The sequence below is a fragment of the Phallusia mammillata genome, chromosome 1 (assembly GCF_965637545.1).
Source record: "Phallusia mammillata chromosome 1, kaPhaMamm4.hap1.1, whole genome shotgun sequence".
In the NCBI taxonomy this organism is placed as follows: Eukaryota; Metazoa; Chordata; class Ascidiacea; order Phlebobranchia; family Ascidiidae; genus Phallusia; species Phallusia mammillata.
In genome coordinates, this window is record NC_137252.1 from 35,618,946 (window position 1) to 35,637,811 (window position 18,866).

The window sequence follows — 18,866 nt, forward strand, 5'->3', positions numbered from 1 at the left end:
TTCAAAGGTTTTGATGCATTAACAAGCAGCGTGGATCATTGCAAAAAAAACTCTTAAACTATCCCCAAACTAATCGTAGAAGTTGCTTGTTGTTAACGCCCAGTCTTTGACCAACTAAAGCAACATTTTTCCAAACTGCAATATTTAAAGACTTTAACCAACCGTTACCTATGTAATGGTTCGGAACGAGATTTTTTTTTGTAACATAATTTTTGTTAGCATAGGTAACGGTTTCTAACGACCACATAATGTTACAATTTTTGTTCGGAACAATTTTTTCAAGTCAACGAAAAACCGTTAGATGGAGGTAGAGGTCTGCAAATTTTAGCATTCAAACCGCACACCTAAATTAATTTTATGTGTTTATTAGTTCGGAATTTGATGAAATGAAAGTTTTCAATGGGAAAATGGGGCTTAGGGATTCAACAACAATGTTGCAAAAGAACATTTGAAACATTCAATAGTAAAATGGGGCTTAGGGCTTCAACAACAAAGTTGCCAAAAAAAGCATGCAGCGATGAAAATAAATGATTAAGTACAAAAAAAGGGAAGTGAACACCGAACATTGGAAACATTCAATAGTAAAATGGGGTTTAGGGCTTCAACAACAAAGTTGCAAAAAGAGCATGCAGCGATGAAAATAAATGATTAAGTACAAAAAAAGGGAAGTGAACACCGAACATTGGAAACATTCAATAGTAAAATGGGGCTTAGGGCTTCAACAACATTGTTGCAAAAAGAACATACAGCGATGAAAATAAATGACTATGCACAAAAAAAGGGAAGTGAACACCGAAAATTGGAATCATTCAATATTAAAATGGGGCTTAGGGCTTCAACAACATTGTTGCAAAAAGAACATTGGAAACATTCAATAGTAAAATGGGGCTTAGGGCTTCAACAACATTGTTGCAAAAAGAACATTGGAAACATTCAATATTAAAATTGGGCTTCGGGCTTCAACAACATTGTTGCAAAAAGAACATACAGCGATGAAAATAAATGATTATGCACAAAAAAAGGGAAGTGAACACCGAACATTGGAAACATTCAATAGTAAAATGGGGCTTAGGGCTTCAACAACATTGTTGCAAAAAGAATATACAGCGATGAAAATAAATGATTATTTACAAAAATAATGAAAGTGAACACTGAACATTGGAAACATTCACTAAGATAATAAGGTTAATGGCAATGCAAAACAGAAATGCAATGATTTTAAGTTTCCAAAATAGCTTGGGACATGTAAAATGTAAGTAAATGTATGTTTGTTTTGCAGTCAATAAATTAGGTAATTTTAAAGCGGCATCACAGACTATCAACTACAGTGAGAAATATGAATAGAAAATATATGAATAGAAAAATGTTATTTTACAGAAACAATGTAACTGCATGACATGTTATTTTAAATAATTTAGAAAAGTCTTCTCTTTTTTGGTGATGCTTCAGAATCTGAGCTGCATTTTTCTTTAGTTGGTGTACCTGGAAGTAGACAAAAAAATATTAATATTTCTTGGAAAGATTGGAATTTTATATTATTTCATGTATGTTTAATGGGATGTCATTAGGCTGTTACAATTATCCTACTTGTATCTGGTATTACTAAGCTTTAAAAAGTTCAAGTCTAGTAAACTTACATAGCGACTGTTGGATTCTTTTAGCTTTGTAAAACAGCTTGTCTGCTGGCCACCTCGCTTTGCATAAACCACCTTCAGGAATTTGAGAGAAGTCTTTAAATTTCTTGTTGTCCAATGTTTTTAAGTCAGAGATTCGAAAAATTTGTAAAACTTCATTATCGTCCACAAACTGAACCATTATATACAATGATTCATCCGCAACATAATATAAATAATTGTAAATACAATTATAACTGCCATGACTTGGACTATAACAACTTCAATGCACTATGTTCAGAGGTAGTTCATGACAGCGATTGGTTGCAATCAAGTAAACTTGTCAGTTATTAAAATTGCATTGAAATAAATAAAATACTAAAAGCAAAAAACGCAAGCCTACCAGTGATGAGTTTTTGATTTTCTGTCGTTGTGGTTGCGATTGTTTCTCCACTTTCTGTGACACAGTAAATGAAATTAGACAAGTATAATATTAAGTTAGGGCAAAATAAGCGTAACTCTAAAAATAACGAAGTCAATATATTTGACATAACAGTCAAAATTCTTGCAGAGTTTAGTTTAAAATTTCCTTTCTTATGGCAGTAAGATGCTTGAGTTGTGACTCTTATGTCAAATTTATTGGCATTGCTGCTTTTGTATAATGTAATATCAAGTTAGATTACAGCCCCAATGGTCATTATGGAATGACCGTATAGGTGGCAAGCACACCATGTACAACTAGAGTGCTTACTTATAACATGTGAATGCCTGTCTAACATTGATTGTAGTATGTAAGTCATATACATACCAGATTCTGATGACTCCTGATCCGGTTGAGATTGAGATATATCTTCTGTACAAAACAAACAACTATTTAATATCATATTAAAACATACTTATATGATCTAGAATATAATGATGAAAAGGTTTTAACTGACCAAATTGCGAAACAGAAACTATTGAAGAAAAATCCTGTAGGGTAGTTGAAAATGAATTAGTAAACGGGTGCTTACTTGAAACCACCTCCTCCATAGCCATCCTAGCTGTTTCAACAATTTCCGAAGGATGAAACGAGTCATACACCGGATTTGCCATTTCGATTGAGTGCCCCTCGGCCCTGGCAACTGCTTTTTGAACTTCTGCTGGAACATCTCGCATTTTGGTTGTTATTACTTTTCTGACATCAGTTGCTGAAACTGCCCTTTACGTTGATAGAAACCAGTTTGAAAAGTCTATTGAATGTAGTGGCTTCCATTTCAGCACCAGCAGTAACCAATGATGGAAAAGCTTGAGATTTATCTCCCGGTTTATGTTTCAAAAAAGCCCATGCACGGTCAGATGACACCTTGAGGTGATCATATTCAAGTTTGGACAAAACAATGCAACCATGTCGATTTTGTTCTTTCTGCTTTTCAACTAAAATTGAAAAATTCCTTGGGCAGTTTCCTCTTTTCCTAACAGTTCATCTCGCCTCATTCCTCTAAATATTCCACCCCTGCATCCTAGTCTGCATATAACACGACAGAAAATGTCGCCCAACAAAAGCTTCAAATGTTTTTTTTTAAGTTTCCAAACTTAGTTTGACGGATCCTGTCCATTTCTTTTGTGATCTTGTTGTTGTTTTCATATTGCAAGATTGCTTTCGTTGGTGTGTCGAGATCCTTAAGCTGCTTTCTACTTTTTTCTTTTACATATTGTTCACGTTTCTCTTTCTGTTTCTTTCTGAATTTGTGGTAGGTGACGCAACGGAGCGTAGGCTTTTACAGTGACAATAAGCGCTGAATCAGCAAGTTGTATATTGTTGACTCATCAATTATTGTCAAGACGTCCCATAGCTACTTAGCTAGTTAAAAATGATTCTAAAGAATATATTCCTTTTTTTGCAACATTAGCTATAGCATTAACAAAAGTTGTAACAAAAGGTGTGTTACAAAACGATAAAATACTTTGGTTGGTAAATTATTGCTTCCATTCCAATCAAAATTACACACATCAAGGTACAATGAACATGACACAAAACAAACACGAAACAGTGATAGATTTCATCATTTTAATAGAATACATAACACATCACTAGATAACGTACACCCATATTTTGCACATGGCTTTAAATGATTTTGTTAAAAGTGATCCTTTCTGTTGTTGTTCTAATCTTTGGCACTTTCTGTAGTTCATGCTTTGATTACATCTGTCGTAGAGTACTTGTTTTCAACCAGTGCACTTGAAACTTTTTTTCATACTTCTAAAGAAGTGAATATTTGATTGTGTACTGAGAGGAATGCAGTGTTTACAGACTATCTAGTGCTACATTAGCGAATTTTTATGTGAAAAGTAATGTTATGAAGTACAATATCAGCTCCAAAATTTAAGACTTAATGCAGCTGACAAGCGCACATCGTCATCATTCGCAAGGAACGACCGTTAAAATTAAGGCGCGCTGACATACAGACAAGCACCTTTCGGTTATAAAACACGAACGGTTTGACATAAATTCAAACGGTTTTCACTGGCCAACTCCAAATTTTACTCAGATACAGCATGCAAAGTTATAGGTCACTCCAATGAGTGAATCGGAATTCAGAAGCGTACATCATCATTATTCGCAGGTCACGACCGTTAAAATTAAGGCGCGCTGACATACAGACAAGCACCTTTCGGTTATAAAACTCGAACGGTTTGACATAAATTCAAACGGTTTTCACTGGCCAACTCCTAATTTCACTCAGATACAGCATGCAAAGTTATAGGTCATGCCAATGAGTGAATCGGAATTCAGAAGCGTACATGCTCATTATTCGCAATGAACGACCGTTAAAATTAAGGCGCGCTGACATACAGACAAGCACCTTTCGGTTATAAAACTCGAACGGTTTGACATAAATTCAAACGGTTTTCACTGGCCAACTACAAATTGCAGTTAGATACAGCATGCAAAGTTTCAGGACATTCCAATGAGTAAATCGGAAATGAGAAGCGCACATGGTCATTTTGGGCAGGTCACGACCGTTAAAAATTAAGGCGCGCTGACATACAGACAAGCACCTTTCGGTTATAAAACACGAACGGTTTGACATAAATTCAAACGGTTTTCACTGGCCAACTCCAAATTTCACTTAGATACAGCATGCAAAGTTATAGGTCATTCCAATGAGTGAATCGGAATTCAGAAGCGTACATCATCATTATTCGCAGGTCACGACCGTTAAAATTAAGGCGCGCTGACATACAGACAAGCAACTTTCGGTTATAAAACACGAACGGTTTGACATAAATTCAAACGGTTTTCACTGGCCAACTACAAATTGCAGTTAGATACAGCATGCAAAGTTTCAGGACATTCCAATGAGTGAATCGGAAATGAGAAGCGCACATGGTCATTTTGGGCAGGTCACGACCGTTAAAAATTAATGCGCGCTGACATACAGACAAGCAACTTTCGGTTATAAAACACGAACGGTTTGACATAAATTCAAACGGTTTTCACTGGCCAACTCTAAATTGCAGTCAGATACAGCATGCAAAATTATAGGTCATTCCAATGAGTGAATCGGAATTCAGAAGCGTACATCATCATTATTCGCAAGGAACGACCGTTAAAATTAAGGCGCGCTGACATACAGACAAGCAACTTTCGATTATAAAACACGAACGGTTTGACATAAATTCAAACGGTTTTCACTGGCCAACTACAAATTGCAGTTAGATACAGCATGCAAAGTTTCAGGACATTCCAATGAGTAAATCGGAAATGAGAAGCGCACATGGTCATTTTGGGCAGGTCACGACCGTTAAAAATTAAGGCGAGCTGACATACAGACAAACACCTTTCGATTATAAAACACGAACGGTTTGACATATATTCAAACGGTTTTCACTGGCCAACTCCAAATTGCAGTCAGATACAGCAGGCTTGTCAAACTCGCGGCCCGTCGGCCGCATGCGGGTCACGAACAGTCAATAACAATTGTAGTATTTTTTTAGATTTTTTGGATTATACTAAATTTTTCTTACTTTTCAAAGCTATTATTTAAACATACATTTAGCCAAATTTAATTTGTAAATACAAATTCTTATGTTACGAATAGAAACGATAGTAATTAAACCGTTACTCAAACTTTCAGTCAAGGCTGTACAATCTGCGGCCGTACGGCGACATTAAAATATATGTACTGGCGGCCGTGATGTAATTAAAACTGCTTTGCCAAAATTTTTGATTTTCAAACTGCCCGAAACAGATGTTGTGTTACTGAAAAGAGTATTACAAGCCTAGCAGTCATATGCGTCAGTCTTTTTGTAGGCCTATTGTGTGCAAACAATGCGATAAAACAGGAAGTAAAAGCATCACAATATAGATTATGACGTAATAAACATTAAAACTGATCTTTATTGTCCAACTCAATCTCATCAAGTTGTAAATTAATCCGAATAAATCCGAATAAATCCTGTTTTTGCATTTGTATTGTTTCGACCTGCCAAACACGTAATAGTTTTGTCCCACACATTATATCGATGTTAATCGAGTTATGTTATTAGGGTACACGGAATTTGTGACTTCCACAATTTATGCCTTCTACAGTTACCAACTTTAGTGCATTCGTGACATTGCGCAACTTAACAGTAGCATTATCGCTTTAGAAAGGCGTTCAGTCCTTGAGAATCTGTTCCCCCTTTTTAAGCAACGATTTTGATCACCTGACGCTTATCGCTTATCTTGCAGCTGCAGTTTTGCTGAGTAAGCTAGATACCAACGGCAAAATCAGGAAACTACAAAGCTGTCGCGAAAATTATTTCTGTCAATTGGAGTTAGTGGCAGTTTAGCATGTGAATTACGTATTCAGTCTCGTGCGGTCTAGCGTGTTTGCAAACACTTTTCGTAACAAAACTCTGTTCCAACTAGTACTTTTCGTAACAATTTTTTTTCCAGCTAACACTTTTCCGTAACAAACTTTTCTTACGGCTAAAGCTTTTTGCGAGCTAAATTTATTCAAAACCGATGATTTTTGCAATTTAAAGGATGGTTGAAGCTAACAGTTCATGTAAAAAAAATTTCTTACAGATATCACTTTTCGTAACAAAATTTTGTTCCATCTAACACTTTTCGTCACAAAATTTTGTTCCATCTAAAACTTTTCCGTAACAAAATTTTCTTACAGCTATAGCTTTTTGCGAACTCAATTTATTTGAAACCGATGATTTTCGCAACTTAAAGTATGTATCAAACTAACACTTTTCGTAACAAAATTTTGTTCCAGCTAACACTTTTCATAACAAAATTTTGTTCCATCTAACACTTTTCGTAACAAAATTTTGTTCCAGCTAACACTTTCCGTAACAAAATTTTGTTCCAGCTAACACTTTCCGTAACAAAATTTTGTTCCAGCTAACACTTTTCGTAACAAAATTTTGTTCCATCTAACACTTTTCGTAACAAAATTTTGTTCCAGCTAACATTTTTTGTAACAAAATTTTGTTCCAACCAACACTTTCCGCAACAAAATTTTGTTCCAGCTAACACTTTTTGTAACAAAATTTTGTTCCAACTAACACTTTTCCGTAACAAATTTTCTTAGAGCTTTAGCGTTTTGCAAGCTAAATTTATTGAAAACCGATGATTTTCGCAACTTAAAGTATGTTTCAAACTAACACTTTCCGTAACAAAATTTTGTTCCAACCAACACTTTTCGTAACAAAATTTTGTTCCAGCTAACACTTTTCGTAACAAAATTTTGTTCCAACTAACACTTTCCGTAACAGAATTTTGTTCGAGCTAACACTTTTCGTAACAAAATTTTATTCCAACTAACACTTTTCGTAACAAAATTTTGTTCCAACTAACACTTTTCGTAACAAAATTTTGTTCCAACTAACACTTTCCGTAACAAAATTTTGTTCCAACCAACACTTTTCGTAACAAAATTTTGTTCGAGCTAACACTTTCCGTAACAAAATTTTGTTCCAACTAACACTTTTCCGTAACAAATTTTCTTAGAGCTTTAGCGTTTTGCGAGCTAAATTGATTGAAAACCGATAATTTTCGCAACTTAAAGTATGTTTCAAACTAACACTTTTCGTCACAAAATTTTGTTCGAGCTAACACTTTTCGTAACAAAATTTTATTCCAACTAACACTTTTCGTAACAAAATTTTGTTCCAACTAACACTTTTCGTAACAAAATTTTGTTCCAGCTAACACTTTCCGTAACAAAATTTTGTTCCAACTAACACTTTTCGTAACAAAATTTTGTTCGAGCTAACACTTTCCGTAACAAAATTTTGTTCCAACTAACACTTTTCCGTAACAAATTTTCTTAGAGCTTTAGCGTTTTGCGAGCTAAATTTCTTGAAACCGTTGATTTTCGCAACTTAAAGTATGTTTCAAACTAACCCTTTTTGTAACAAAATTTTGTTCCAACTAACACTTTTCGTAACAAAATTTTGTTCCAACTAACACTTTTCCGTAACAAATTTTCTTAGAGCTTTAGCGTTTTGCGAGCTAAATTGATTGAAAACCGATAATTTTCGCAACTTAAAGTATGTTTCAAACTAACACTTTTCGTCACAAAATTTTGTTCGAGCTAACACTTTTCGTAACAAAATTTTGTTCCAGCTAACACTTTTCGTAACAAAATTTTGTTCCATCTAACACTTTTCGTAACAAAATTTTGTTCCAGCTAACATTTTTTGTAACAAAATTTTGTTCCAACCAACACTTTCCGTAACAAAATTTTGTTCCAGCTAACACTTTTTGTAACAAAATTTTGTTCCAACTAACACTTTTCCGTAACAAATTTTCTTAGAGCTTTAGCGTTTTGCAAGCTAAATTTATTGAAAACCGATGATTTTCGCAACTTAAAGTATGTTTCAAACTAACACTTTCCGTAACAAAATTTTGTTCCAACCAACACTTTTCGTAACAAAATTTTGTTCCAGCTAACACTTTTCGTAACAAAATTTTGTTCCAACTAACACTTTCCGTAACAGAATTTTGTTCGAGCTAAAACTTTTCGTAACAAAATTTAATTCCAACTAACAATTTTCGTAACAAAATTTTGTTCCAACTAACACTTTTCGTAACAAAATTTTGTTCCAACTAACACTTTCCGTAACAAAATTTTGTTCCAACCAACACTTTTCGTAACAAAATTTTGTTCGAGCTAACACTTTCCGTAACAAAATTTTGTTCCAACTAACACTTTTCCGTAACAAATTTTCTTAGAGCTTTAGCGTTTTGCGAGCTAAATTGATTGAAAACCGATAATTTTCGCAACTTAAAGTATGTTTCAAACTAACACTTTTCGTCACAAAATTTTGTTCGAGCTAACACTTTTCGTAACAAAATTTTATTCCAACTAACACTTTTCGTAACAAAATTTTGTTCCAACTAACACTTTTCGTAACAAAATTTTGTTCCAACTAACACTTTCCGTAACAAAATTTTGTTCCAACCAACACTTTTCGTAACAAAATTTTGTTCCAACTAACACTTTTCCGTAACAAATTTTCTTAGAGCTTTAGCGTTTTGCGAGCTAAATTGATTGAAAACCGATAATTTTCGCAACTTAAAGTATGTTTCAAACTAACACTTTTCGTCACAAAATTTTGTTCGAGCTAACACTTTCCGTAACAAAATTTTGTTCCAACTAACACTTTTCCGTAACAAATTTTCTTAGAGCTTTAGCGTTTTGCGAGCTAAATTGATTGAAAACCGATAATTTTCGCAACTTAAAGTATGTTTCAAACTAACACTTTTCGTCACAAAATTTTGTTCGAGCTAACACTTTTCGTAACAAAATTTTGTTCCAACTAACACTTTTCGTAACAAAATTTTCTTGCGGCTAAAGCTTTTTGCGAGCTAAATTTCTTGAAACCGTTGATTTTCGCAACTTAAAGTATGTTTCAAACTAACACTTTTTTTAACAAAATTTTGTTCCAACTAACACTTTTCCGTAACAAATTTTCTTAGAGCTTTAGCGTTTTGCAAGCTAAATTTATTGAAAACCGATGATTTTCGCAACTTAAAGTATGTTTCAAACTGACACTTTCCGTAACAAAATTTTGTTCCAACCAACACTTTTCGTAACAAAATTTTGTTCCAGCTAACACTTTTCGTAACAAAATTTTGTTCCAACTAACACTTTCCGTAACAGAATTTTGTTCGAGCTAACACTTTTCGTAACAAAATTTTGTTCCAACTAACACTTTTCGTAACAAAATTTTGTTCCAACTAACACTTTCCGTAACAAAATTTTGTTCCAACCAACACTTTTCGTAACAAAATTTTGTTCGAGCTAACACTTTCCGTAACAAAATTTTGTTCCAACTAACACTTTTCCGTAACAAATTTTCTTAGAGCTTTAGCGTTTTGCGAGCTAAATTGATTGAAAACCGATAATTTTCGCAACTTAAAGTATGTTTCAAACTAACACTTTTCGTCACAAAATTTTGTTCGAGCTAACACTTTTCGTAACAAAATTTTATTCCAACTAACACTTTTCGTAACAAAATTTTGTTCCAACTAACACTTTTCGTAACAAAATTTTGTTCCAACTAACACTTTTTGTAACAAAATTTTGTTCCAGCTAACACTTTTCGTAACAAAATTTTGTTCCAGCTAACACTTTTCCGTAACAAAATTTTCTTGCGGCTAAAGCTTTTTGCGAGCTAAATTTCTTGAAACCGTTGATTTTCGCAACTTAAAGTATGTTTCAAACTAACCCTTTTTTTAACAAAATTTTGTTCCAACTAACACTTTTCCGTAACAAATTTTCTTAGAGCTTTAGCGTTTTGCGAGCTAAATTGATTGAAAACCGATAATTTTCGCAACTTAAAGTATGTTTCAAACTAACACTTTTCGTCACAAAATTTTGTTCGAGCTAACACTTTTCGTAACAAAATTTTGTTCCAGCTAACACTTTTCGTAACAGAATTTTGTTCGAGCTAACACTTTTCGTAACAAAATTTTGTTCCAACTAACACTTTTCGTAACAAAATTTTGTTCCAACTAACACTTTCCGTAACAAAATTTTGTTCCAACCAACACTTTTCGTAACAAAATTTTGTTCGAGCTAACACTTTCCGTAACAAAATTTTGTTCCAACTAACACTTTTCCGTAACAAATTTTCTTAGAGCTTTAGCGTTTTGCGAGCTAAATTGATTGAAAACCGATAATTTTCGCAACTTAAAGTATGTTTCAAACTAACACTTTTCGTCACAAAATTTTGTTCGAGCTAACACTTTTCGTAACAAAATTTTATTCCAACTAACACTTTTCGTAACAAAATTTTGTTCCAACTAACACTTTTCGTAACAAAATTTTGTTCCAACTAACACTTTCCGTAACAAAATTTTGTTCCAACCAACACTTTTCGTAACAAAATTTTGTTCCAGCTAACACTTTCCGTAACAAAATTTTGTTCCAACTAACACTTTTCCGTAACAAATTTTCTTAGAGCTTTAGCGTTTTGCGAGCTAAATTGATTGAAAACCGATAATTTTCGCAACTTAAAGTATGTTTCAAACTAACACTTTTTGTAACAAAATTTTGTTCCAGCTAACACTTTTCCGTAACAAAATTTTGTTCCAGCTAACACTTTTCGTAACAAAATTTTGTTCCAACTAACACTTTTCGTAACAAAATTTTGTTCCAACTAACACTTTTTGTAACAAAATTTTGTTCCAGCTAACACTTTTCCGTAACAAAATTTTGTTCCAACTAACACTTTTTGTAACAAAATTTTGTTCCAGCTAACACTTTTCGTAACAAAATTTTGTTCCAGCTAACACTTTTCCGTAACAAAATTTTCTTGCGGCTAAAGCTTTTTGCGAGCTAAATTTCTTGAAACCGTTGATTTTCGCAACTTAAAATATGTTTCAAACTAACCCTTTTTTTAACAAAATTTTGTTCCAACTAACACTTTTCCGTAACAAATTTTCTTAGAGCTTTAGCGTTTTGCGAGCTAAATTGATTGAAAACCGATAATTTTCGCAACTTAAAGTATGTTTCAAACTAACACTTTTCGTCACAAAATTTTGTTCGAGCTAACACTTTTCGTAACAAAATTTTGTTCCAGCTAACACTTTTCGTAACAAAATTTTGTTCCATCTAACACTTTTCGTAACAAAATTTTGTTCCAGCTAACATTTTTTGTAACAAAATTTTGTTCCAACCAACACTTTCCGTAACAAAATTTTGTTCCAGCTAACACTTTTTGTAACAAAATTTTGTTCCAACTAACACTTTTCCGTAACAAATTTTCTTAGAGCTTTAGCGTTTTGCAAGCTAAATTTATTGAAAACCGATGATTTTCGCAACTTAAAGTATGTTTCAAACTGACACTTTCCGTAACAAAATTTTGTTCCAACCAACACTTTTCGTAACAAAATTTTGTTCCAGCTAACACTTTTCGTAACAAAATTTTGTTCCAACTAACACTTTCCGTAACAGAATTTTGTTCGAGCTAACACTTTTCGTAACAAAATTTTATTCCAACTAACACTTTTCGTAACAAAATTTTGTTCCAACTAACACTTTTCGTAACAAAATTTTGTTCCAACTAACACTTTCCGTAACAAAATTTTGTTCCAACCAACACTTTTCGTAACAAAATTTTGTTCGAGCTAACACTTTCCGTAACAAAATTTTGTTCCAACTAACACTTTTCCGTAACAAATTTTCTTAGAGCTTTAGCGTTTTGCGAGCTAAATTGATTGAAAACCGATAATTTTCGCAACTTAAAGTATGTTTCAAACTAACACTTTTCGTCACAAAATTTTGTTCGAGCTAACACTTTTCGTAACAAAATTTTATTCCAACTAACACTTTTCGTAACAAAATTTTGTTCCAACTAACACTTTTCGTAACAAAATTTTGTTCCAACTAACACTTTCCGTAACAAAATTTTGTTCCAACCAACACTTTTCGTAACAAAATTTTGTTCCAGCTAACACTTTCCGTAACAAAATTTTGTTCCAACTAACACTTTTCCGTAACAAATTTTCTTAGAGCTTTAGCGTTTTGCGAGCTAAATTGATTGAAAACCGATAATTTTCGCAACTTAAAGTATGTTTCAAACTAACACTTTTCGTAACAAAATTTTGTTCCAACTAACACTTTTCCGTAACAAATTTTCTTAGAGCTTTAGCGTTTTGCGAGCTAAATTGATTGAAAACCGATAATTTTCGCAACTTAAAGTATGTTTCAAACTAACACTTTTCGTAACAAAATTTTGTTCCAACTAACACTTTTCGTAACAAAATTTTGTTCCAACTAACACTTTTCGTAACAAAATTTTGTTCCAACTAACACTTTCCGTAACAAAATTTTGTTCCAACTAACACTTTTCGTAACAAAATTTTGTTCCAGCTAACACTTTTCGTAACAAAATTTTGTTCCATCTAACACTTTTCGTAACAAAATTTTGTTCCAGCTAACACTTTCCGTAACAAAATTTTGTTCCAGCTAACACTTTCCGTAACAAAATTTTGTTCCAGCTAACACTTTTCGTAACAAAATTTTGTTCCATCTAACACTTTTCGTAACAAAATTTTGTTCCAGCTAACATTTTTTGTAACAAAATTTTGTTCCAACCAACACTTTCCGCAACAAAATTTTGTTCCAGCTAACACTTTTTGTAACAAAATTTTGTTCCAACTAACACTTTTCCGTAACAAATTTTCTTAGAGCTTTAGCGTTTTGCAAGCTAAATTTATTGAAAACCGATGATTTTCGCAACTTAAAGTATGTTTCAAACTAACACTTTCCGTAACAAAATTTTGTTCCAACCAACACTTTTCGTAACAAAATTTTGTTCCAGCTAACACTTTTCGTAACAAAATTTTGTTCCAACTAACACTTTCCGTAACAGAATTTTGTTCGAGCTAACACTTTTCGTAACAAAATTTTATTCCAACTAACACTTTTCGTAACAAAATTTTGTTCCAACTAACACTTTTCGTAACAAAATTTTGTTCCAACTAACACTTTCCGTAACAAAATTTTGTTCCAACCAACACTTTTCGTAACAAAATTTTGTTCGAGCTAACACTTTCCGTAACAAAATTTTGTTCCAACTAACACTTTTCCGTAACAAATTTTCTTAGAGCTTTAGCGTTTTGCGAGCTAAATTGATTGAAAACCGATAATTTTCGCAACTTAAAGTATGTTTCAAACTAACACTTTTCGTCACAAAATTTTGTTCGAGCTAACACTTTTCGTAACAAAATTTTATTCCAACTAACACTTTTCGTAACAAAATTTTGTTCCAACTAACACTTTTCGTAACAAAATTTTGTTCCAGCTAACACTTTCCGTAACAAAATTTTGTTCCAACTAACACTTTTCGTAACAAAATTTTGTTCGAGCTAACACTTTCCGTAACAAAATTTTGTTCCAACTAACACTTTTCCGTAACAAATTTTCTTAGAGCTTTAGCGTTTTGCGAGCTAAATTTCTTGAAACCGTTGATTTTCGCAACTTAAAGTATGTTTCAAACTAACCCTTTTTGTAACAAAATTTTGTTCCAACTAACACTTTTCGTAACAAAATTTTGTTCCAACTAACACTTTTCCGTAACAAATTTTCTTAGAGCTTTAGCGTTTTGCGAGCTAAATTGATTGAAAACCGATAATTTTCGCAACTTAAAGTATGTTTCAAACTAACACTTTTCGTCACAAAATTTTGTTCGAGCTAACACTTTTCGTAACAAAATTTTGTTCCAGCTAACACTTTTCGTAACAAAATTTTGTTCCATCTAACACTTTTCGTAACAAAATTTTGTTCCAGCTAACATTTTTTGTAACAAAATTTTGTTCCAACCAACACTTTCCGTAACAAAATTTTGTTCCAGCTAACACTTTTTGTAACAAAATTTTGTTCCAACTAACACTTTTCCGTAACAAATTTTCTTAGAGCTTTAGCGTTTTGCAAGCTAAATTTATTGAAAACCGATGATTTTCGCAACTTAAAGTATGTTTCAAACTAACACTTTCCGTAACAAAATTTTGTTCCAACCAACACTTTTCGTAACAAAATTTTGTTCCAGCTAACACTTTTCGTAACAAAATTTTGTTCCAACTAACACTTTCCGTAACAGAATTTTGTTCGAGCTAAAACTTTTCGTAACAAAATTTAATTCCAACTAACAATTTTCGTAACAAAATTTTGTTCCAACTAACACTTTTCGTAACAAAATTTTGTTCCAACTAACACTTTCCGTAACAAAATTTTGTTCCAACCAACACTTTTCGTAACAAAATTTTGTTCGAGCTAACACTTTCCGTAACAAAATTTTGTTCCAACTAACACTTTTCCGTAACAAATTTTCTTAGAGCTTTAGCGTTTTGCGAGCTAAATTGATTGAAAACCGATAATTTTCGCAACTTAAAGTATGTTTCAAACTAACACTTTTCGTCACAAAATTTTGTTCGAGCTAACACTTTTCGTAACAAAATTTTGTTCCAACTAACACTTTTCGTAACAAAATTTTGTTCCAACTAACACTTTTCGTAACAAAATTTTCTTGCGGCTAAAGCTTTTTGCGAGCTAAATTTCTTGAAACCGTTGATTTTCGCAACTTAAAGTATGTTTCAAACTAACACTTTTTTTAACAAAATTTTGTTCCAACTAACACTTTTCCGTAACAAATTTTCTTAGAGCTTTAGCGTTTTGCAAGCTAAATTTATTGAAAACCGATGATTTTCGCAACTTAAAGTATGTTTCAAACTGACACTTTCCGTAACAAAATTTTGTTCCAACCAACACTTTTCGTAACAAAATTTTGTTCCAGCTAACACTTTTCGTAACAAAATTTTGTTCCAACTAACACTTTCCGTAACAGAATTTTGTTCGAGCTAACACTTTTCGTAACAAAATTTTGTTCCAACTAACACTTTTCGTAACAAAATTTTGTTCCAACTAACACTTTCCGTAACAAAATTTTGTTCCAACCAACACTTTTCGTAACAAAATTTTGTTCGAGCTAACACTTTCCGTAACAAAATTTTGTTCCAACTAACACTTTTCCGTAACAAATTTTCTTAGAGCTTTAGCGTTTTGCGAGCTAAATTGATTGAAAACCGATAATTTTCGCAACTTAAAGTATGTTTCAAACTAACACTTTTCGTCACAAAATTTTGTTCGAGCTAACACTTTTCGTAACAAAATTTTATTCCAACTAACACTTTTCGTAACAAAATTTTGTTCCAACTAACACTTTTCGTAACAAAATTTTGTTCCAACTAACACTTTCCGTAACAAAATTTTGTTCCAACCAACACTTTTCGTAACAAAATTTTGTTCCAGCTAACACTTTCCGTAACAAAATTTTGTTCCAACTAACACTTTTCCGTAACAAATTTTCTTAGAGCTTTAGCGTTTTGCGAGCTAAATTGATTGAAAACCGATAATTTTCGCAACTTAAAGTATGTTTCAAACTAACACTTTTTGTAACAAAATTTTGTTCCAGCTAACACTTTTCCGTAACAAAATTTTGTTCCAGCTAACACTTTTTGTAACAAAATTTTGTTCCAACTAACACTTTTCGTAACAAAATTTTGTTCCAGCTAACACTTTTCGTAACAAAATTTTGTTCCAACTAACACTTTCCGTAACAAATTTTGTTCGAGCTAACACTTTTCGTAACAAAATTTTGTTCCAACTAACACTTTCCGTAACAAATTTTGTTCCAGCTAACACTTTTCGTAACAAAATTTTGTTCCAGCTAACACTTTTCCGTAACAAAATTTTCTTGCGGCTAAAGCTTTTTGCGAGCTAAATTTCTTGAAACCGTTGATTTTCGCAACTTAAAGTATGTTTCAAACTAACCCTTTTTTTAACAAAATTTTGTTCCAACTAACACTTTTCCGTAACAAATTTTCTTAGAGCTTTAGCGTTTTGCGAGCTAAATTGATTGAAAACCGATAATTTTCGCAACTTAAAGTATGTTTCAAACTAACACTTTTCGTCACAAAATTTTGTTCGAGCTAACACTTTTCGTAACAAAATTTTGTTCCAGCTAACACTTTTCGTAACAAAATTTTGTTCCATCTAACACTTTTCGTAACAAAATTTTGTTCCAGCTAACATTTTTTGTAACAAAATTTTGTTCCAACCAACACTTTCCGTAACAAAATTTTGTTCCAGCTAACACTTTTTGTAACAAAATTTTGTTCCAACTAACACTTTTCCGTAACAAATTTTCTTAGAGCTTTAGCGTTTTGCAAGCTAAATTTATTGAAAACCGATGATTTTCGCAACTTAAAGTATGTTTCAAACTGACACTTTCCGTAACAAAATTTTGTTCCAACCAACACTTTTCGTAACAAAATTTTGTTCCAGCTAACACTTTTCGTAACAAAATTTTGTTCCAACTAACACTTTCCGTAACAGAATTTTGTTCGAGCTAACACTTTTCGTAACAAAATTTTATTCCAACTAACACTTTTCGTAACAAAATTTTGTTCCAACTAACACTTTTCGTAACAAAATTTTGTTCCAACTAACACTTTCCGTAACAAAATTTTGTTCCAACCAACACTTTTCGTAACAAAATTTTGTTCGAGCTAACACTTTCCGTAACAAAATTTTGTTCCAACTAACACTTTTCCGTAACAAATTTTCTTAGAGCTTTAGCGTTTTGCGAGCTAAATTGATTGAAAACCGATAATTTTCGCAACTTAAAGTATGTTTCAAACTAACACTTTTCGTCACAAAATTTTGTTCGAGCTAACACTTTTCGTAACAAAATTTTATTCCAACTAACACTTTTCGTAACAAAATTTTGTTCCAACTAACACTTTTCGTAACAAAATTTTGTTCCAACTAACACTTTCCGTAACAAAATTTTGTTCCAACCAACACTTTTCGTAACAAAATTTTGTTCCAGCTAACACTTTCCGTAACAAAATTTTGTTCCAACTAACACTTTTCCGTAACAAATTTTCTTAGAGCTTTAGCGTTTTGCGAGCTAAATTGATTGAAAACCGATAATTTTCGCAACTTAAAGTATGTTTCAAACTAACACTTTTCGTAACAAAATTTTGTTCCAACTAACACTTTTCCGTAACAAATTTTCTTAGAGCTTTAGCGTTTTGCGAGCTAAATTGATTGAAAACCGATAATTTTCGCAACTTAAAGTATGTTTCAAACTAACACTTTTCGTAACAAAATTTTGTTCCAACTAACACTTTTCCGTAACAAATTTTCTTAGAGCTTTAGCGTTTTGCGAGCTAAATTGATTGAAAACCGATAATTTTCGCAACTTAAAGTATGTTTCAAACTAACACTTTTCGTAACAAAATTTTGTTCCAACTAACACTTTTCGTAACAAATTTTGTTCCAGCTAACACTTTTCGTAACAAAATTTTGTTCCAGCTAACACTTTTCCGTAACAAAATTTTCTTGCGGCTAAAGCTTTTTGCGAGCTAAATTTCTTGAAACCGTTGATTTTCGCAACTTAAAGTATGTTTCAAACTAACCCTTTTTGTAACAAAATTTTGTTCCAACTAACACTTTTCCGTAACAAATTTTCTTAGAGCTTTAGCGTTTTGCGAGCTAAATTGATTGAAAACCGATAATTTTCGCAACTTAAAGTATGTTTCAAACTATCACTTTTCGTAACAAAATTTTGTTCCAGCTAACACTTTTCCGTAACAAATTTTCTTAGAGCTTTAGCGTTTTGCGAGCTAAATTGATTGAAAACCGATAATTTTCGCAACTTAAAGTATGTTTCAAACTAACACTTTTCGTAACAAAATTTTGTTCCAACTAACACTTTTCCGTAACAAAATTTTCTTGCGGCTAAAGCTTTTTGCGAGCTAAATTTCTTGAAACCGTTGATTTTCGCAACTTAAAGTATGTTTCAAACTAACCCTTTTTGTAACAAAATTTTGTTCCAACTAACACTTTTCCGTAACAAATTTTCTTAGAGCTTTAGCGTTTTGTGAGCTAAATTTGTTTAAAACCGATGATTTTGAAACTTAAAGTATGTTTCCAGCTAACACTTTTCGCAACAAAATTTTGTTCTAACTAACACTTTTCCGTGACCAAATTTTCTGCTAACAAATACCTTTTCTAACACATTTTAGTTCCAGCTAACACTTTTCCGTAACAAAATTTTGTTCCACCAAATAGTTTTGTAACGTAATTTCTTCCAATTAACAATTTTGTATCAAAATTTTGTGACAGCTAACACTTTTGGGAACGAGATTCAATTTGTATGGTTTCACCATGTATGTACAGATTTAAAACACAAAAT

General features: G+C 32.5%; 1 protein-coding gene across 1 annotated transcript; it reads right to left on the reverse strand.

The window, feature by feature from the left end:
* Window positions 1–170: 170 nt before the first annotated feature.
* LOC145209034 (uncharacterized) lies at window positions 171–3,932 on the reverse strand. The gene is made up of 5 exons (XM_080079281.1): window positions 2,627–3,932; window positions 2,422–2,466; window positions 2,017–2,070; window positions 1,638–1,709; window positions 171–1,482 (listed from the first exon to the last, which is right to left on the reverse strand). Exons 1-5 carry the CDS (start codon window positions 2,769–2,771, stop codon window positions 1,415–1,417), a joined length of 384 nt encoding a protein of 127 aa, XP_079935407.1. The 5' UTR covers window positions 2,772–3,932; the 3' UTR covers window positions 171–1,414.
* Between the last annotated feature and the right edge of the window lie 14,934 nt (window positions 3,933–18,866).

Bases quoted from the DNA above. Each gene is read 5' to 3' on its own strand.
- LOC145209034 (XM_080079281.1), bottom strand. From the start codon at position 2,771: ATGCGAGATGTTCCAGCAGAAGTTCAAAAAGCAGTTGCCAGGGCCGAG. The intron at 2,467-2,626 runs GTAAGCACCCGT...TGTTTTGTACAG, and splicing joins TATGGAGGAGGTGGTTTCAA to AAGATATATCTCAATCTCAA. The intron at 1,710-2,016 runs GTAGGCTTGCGT...AAATTCCTGAAG, and splicing joins AAATCAAAAACTCATCACTG to GTGGTTTATGCAAAGCGAGG.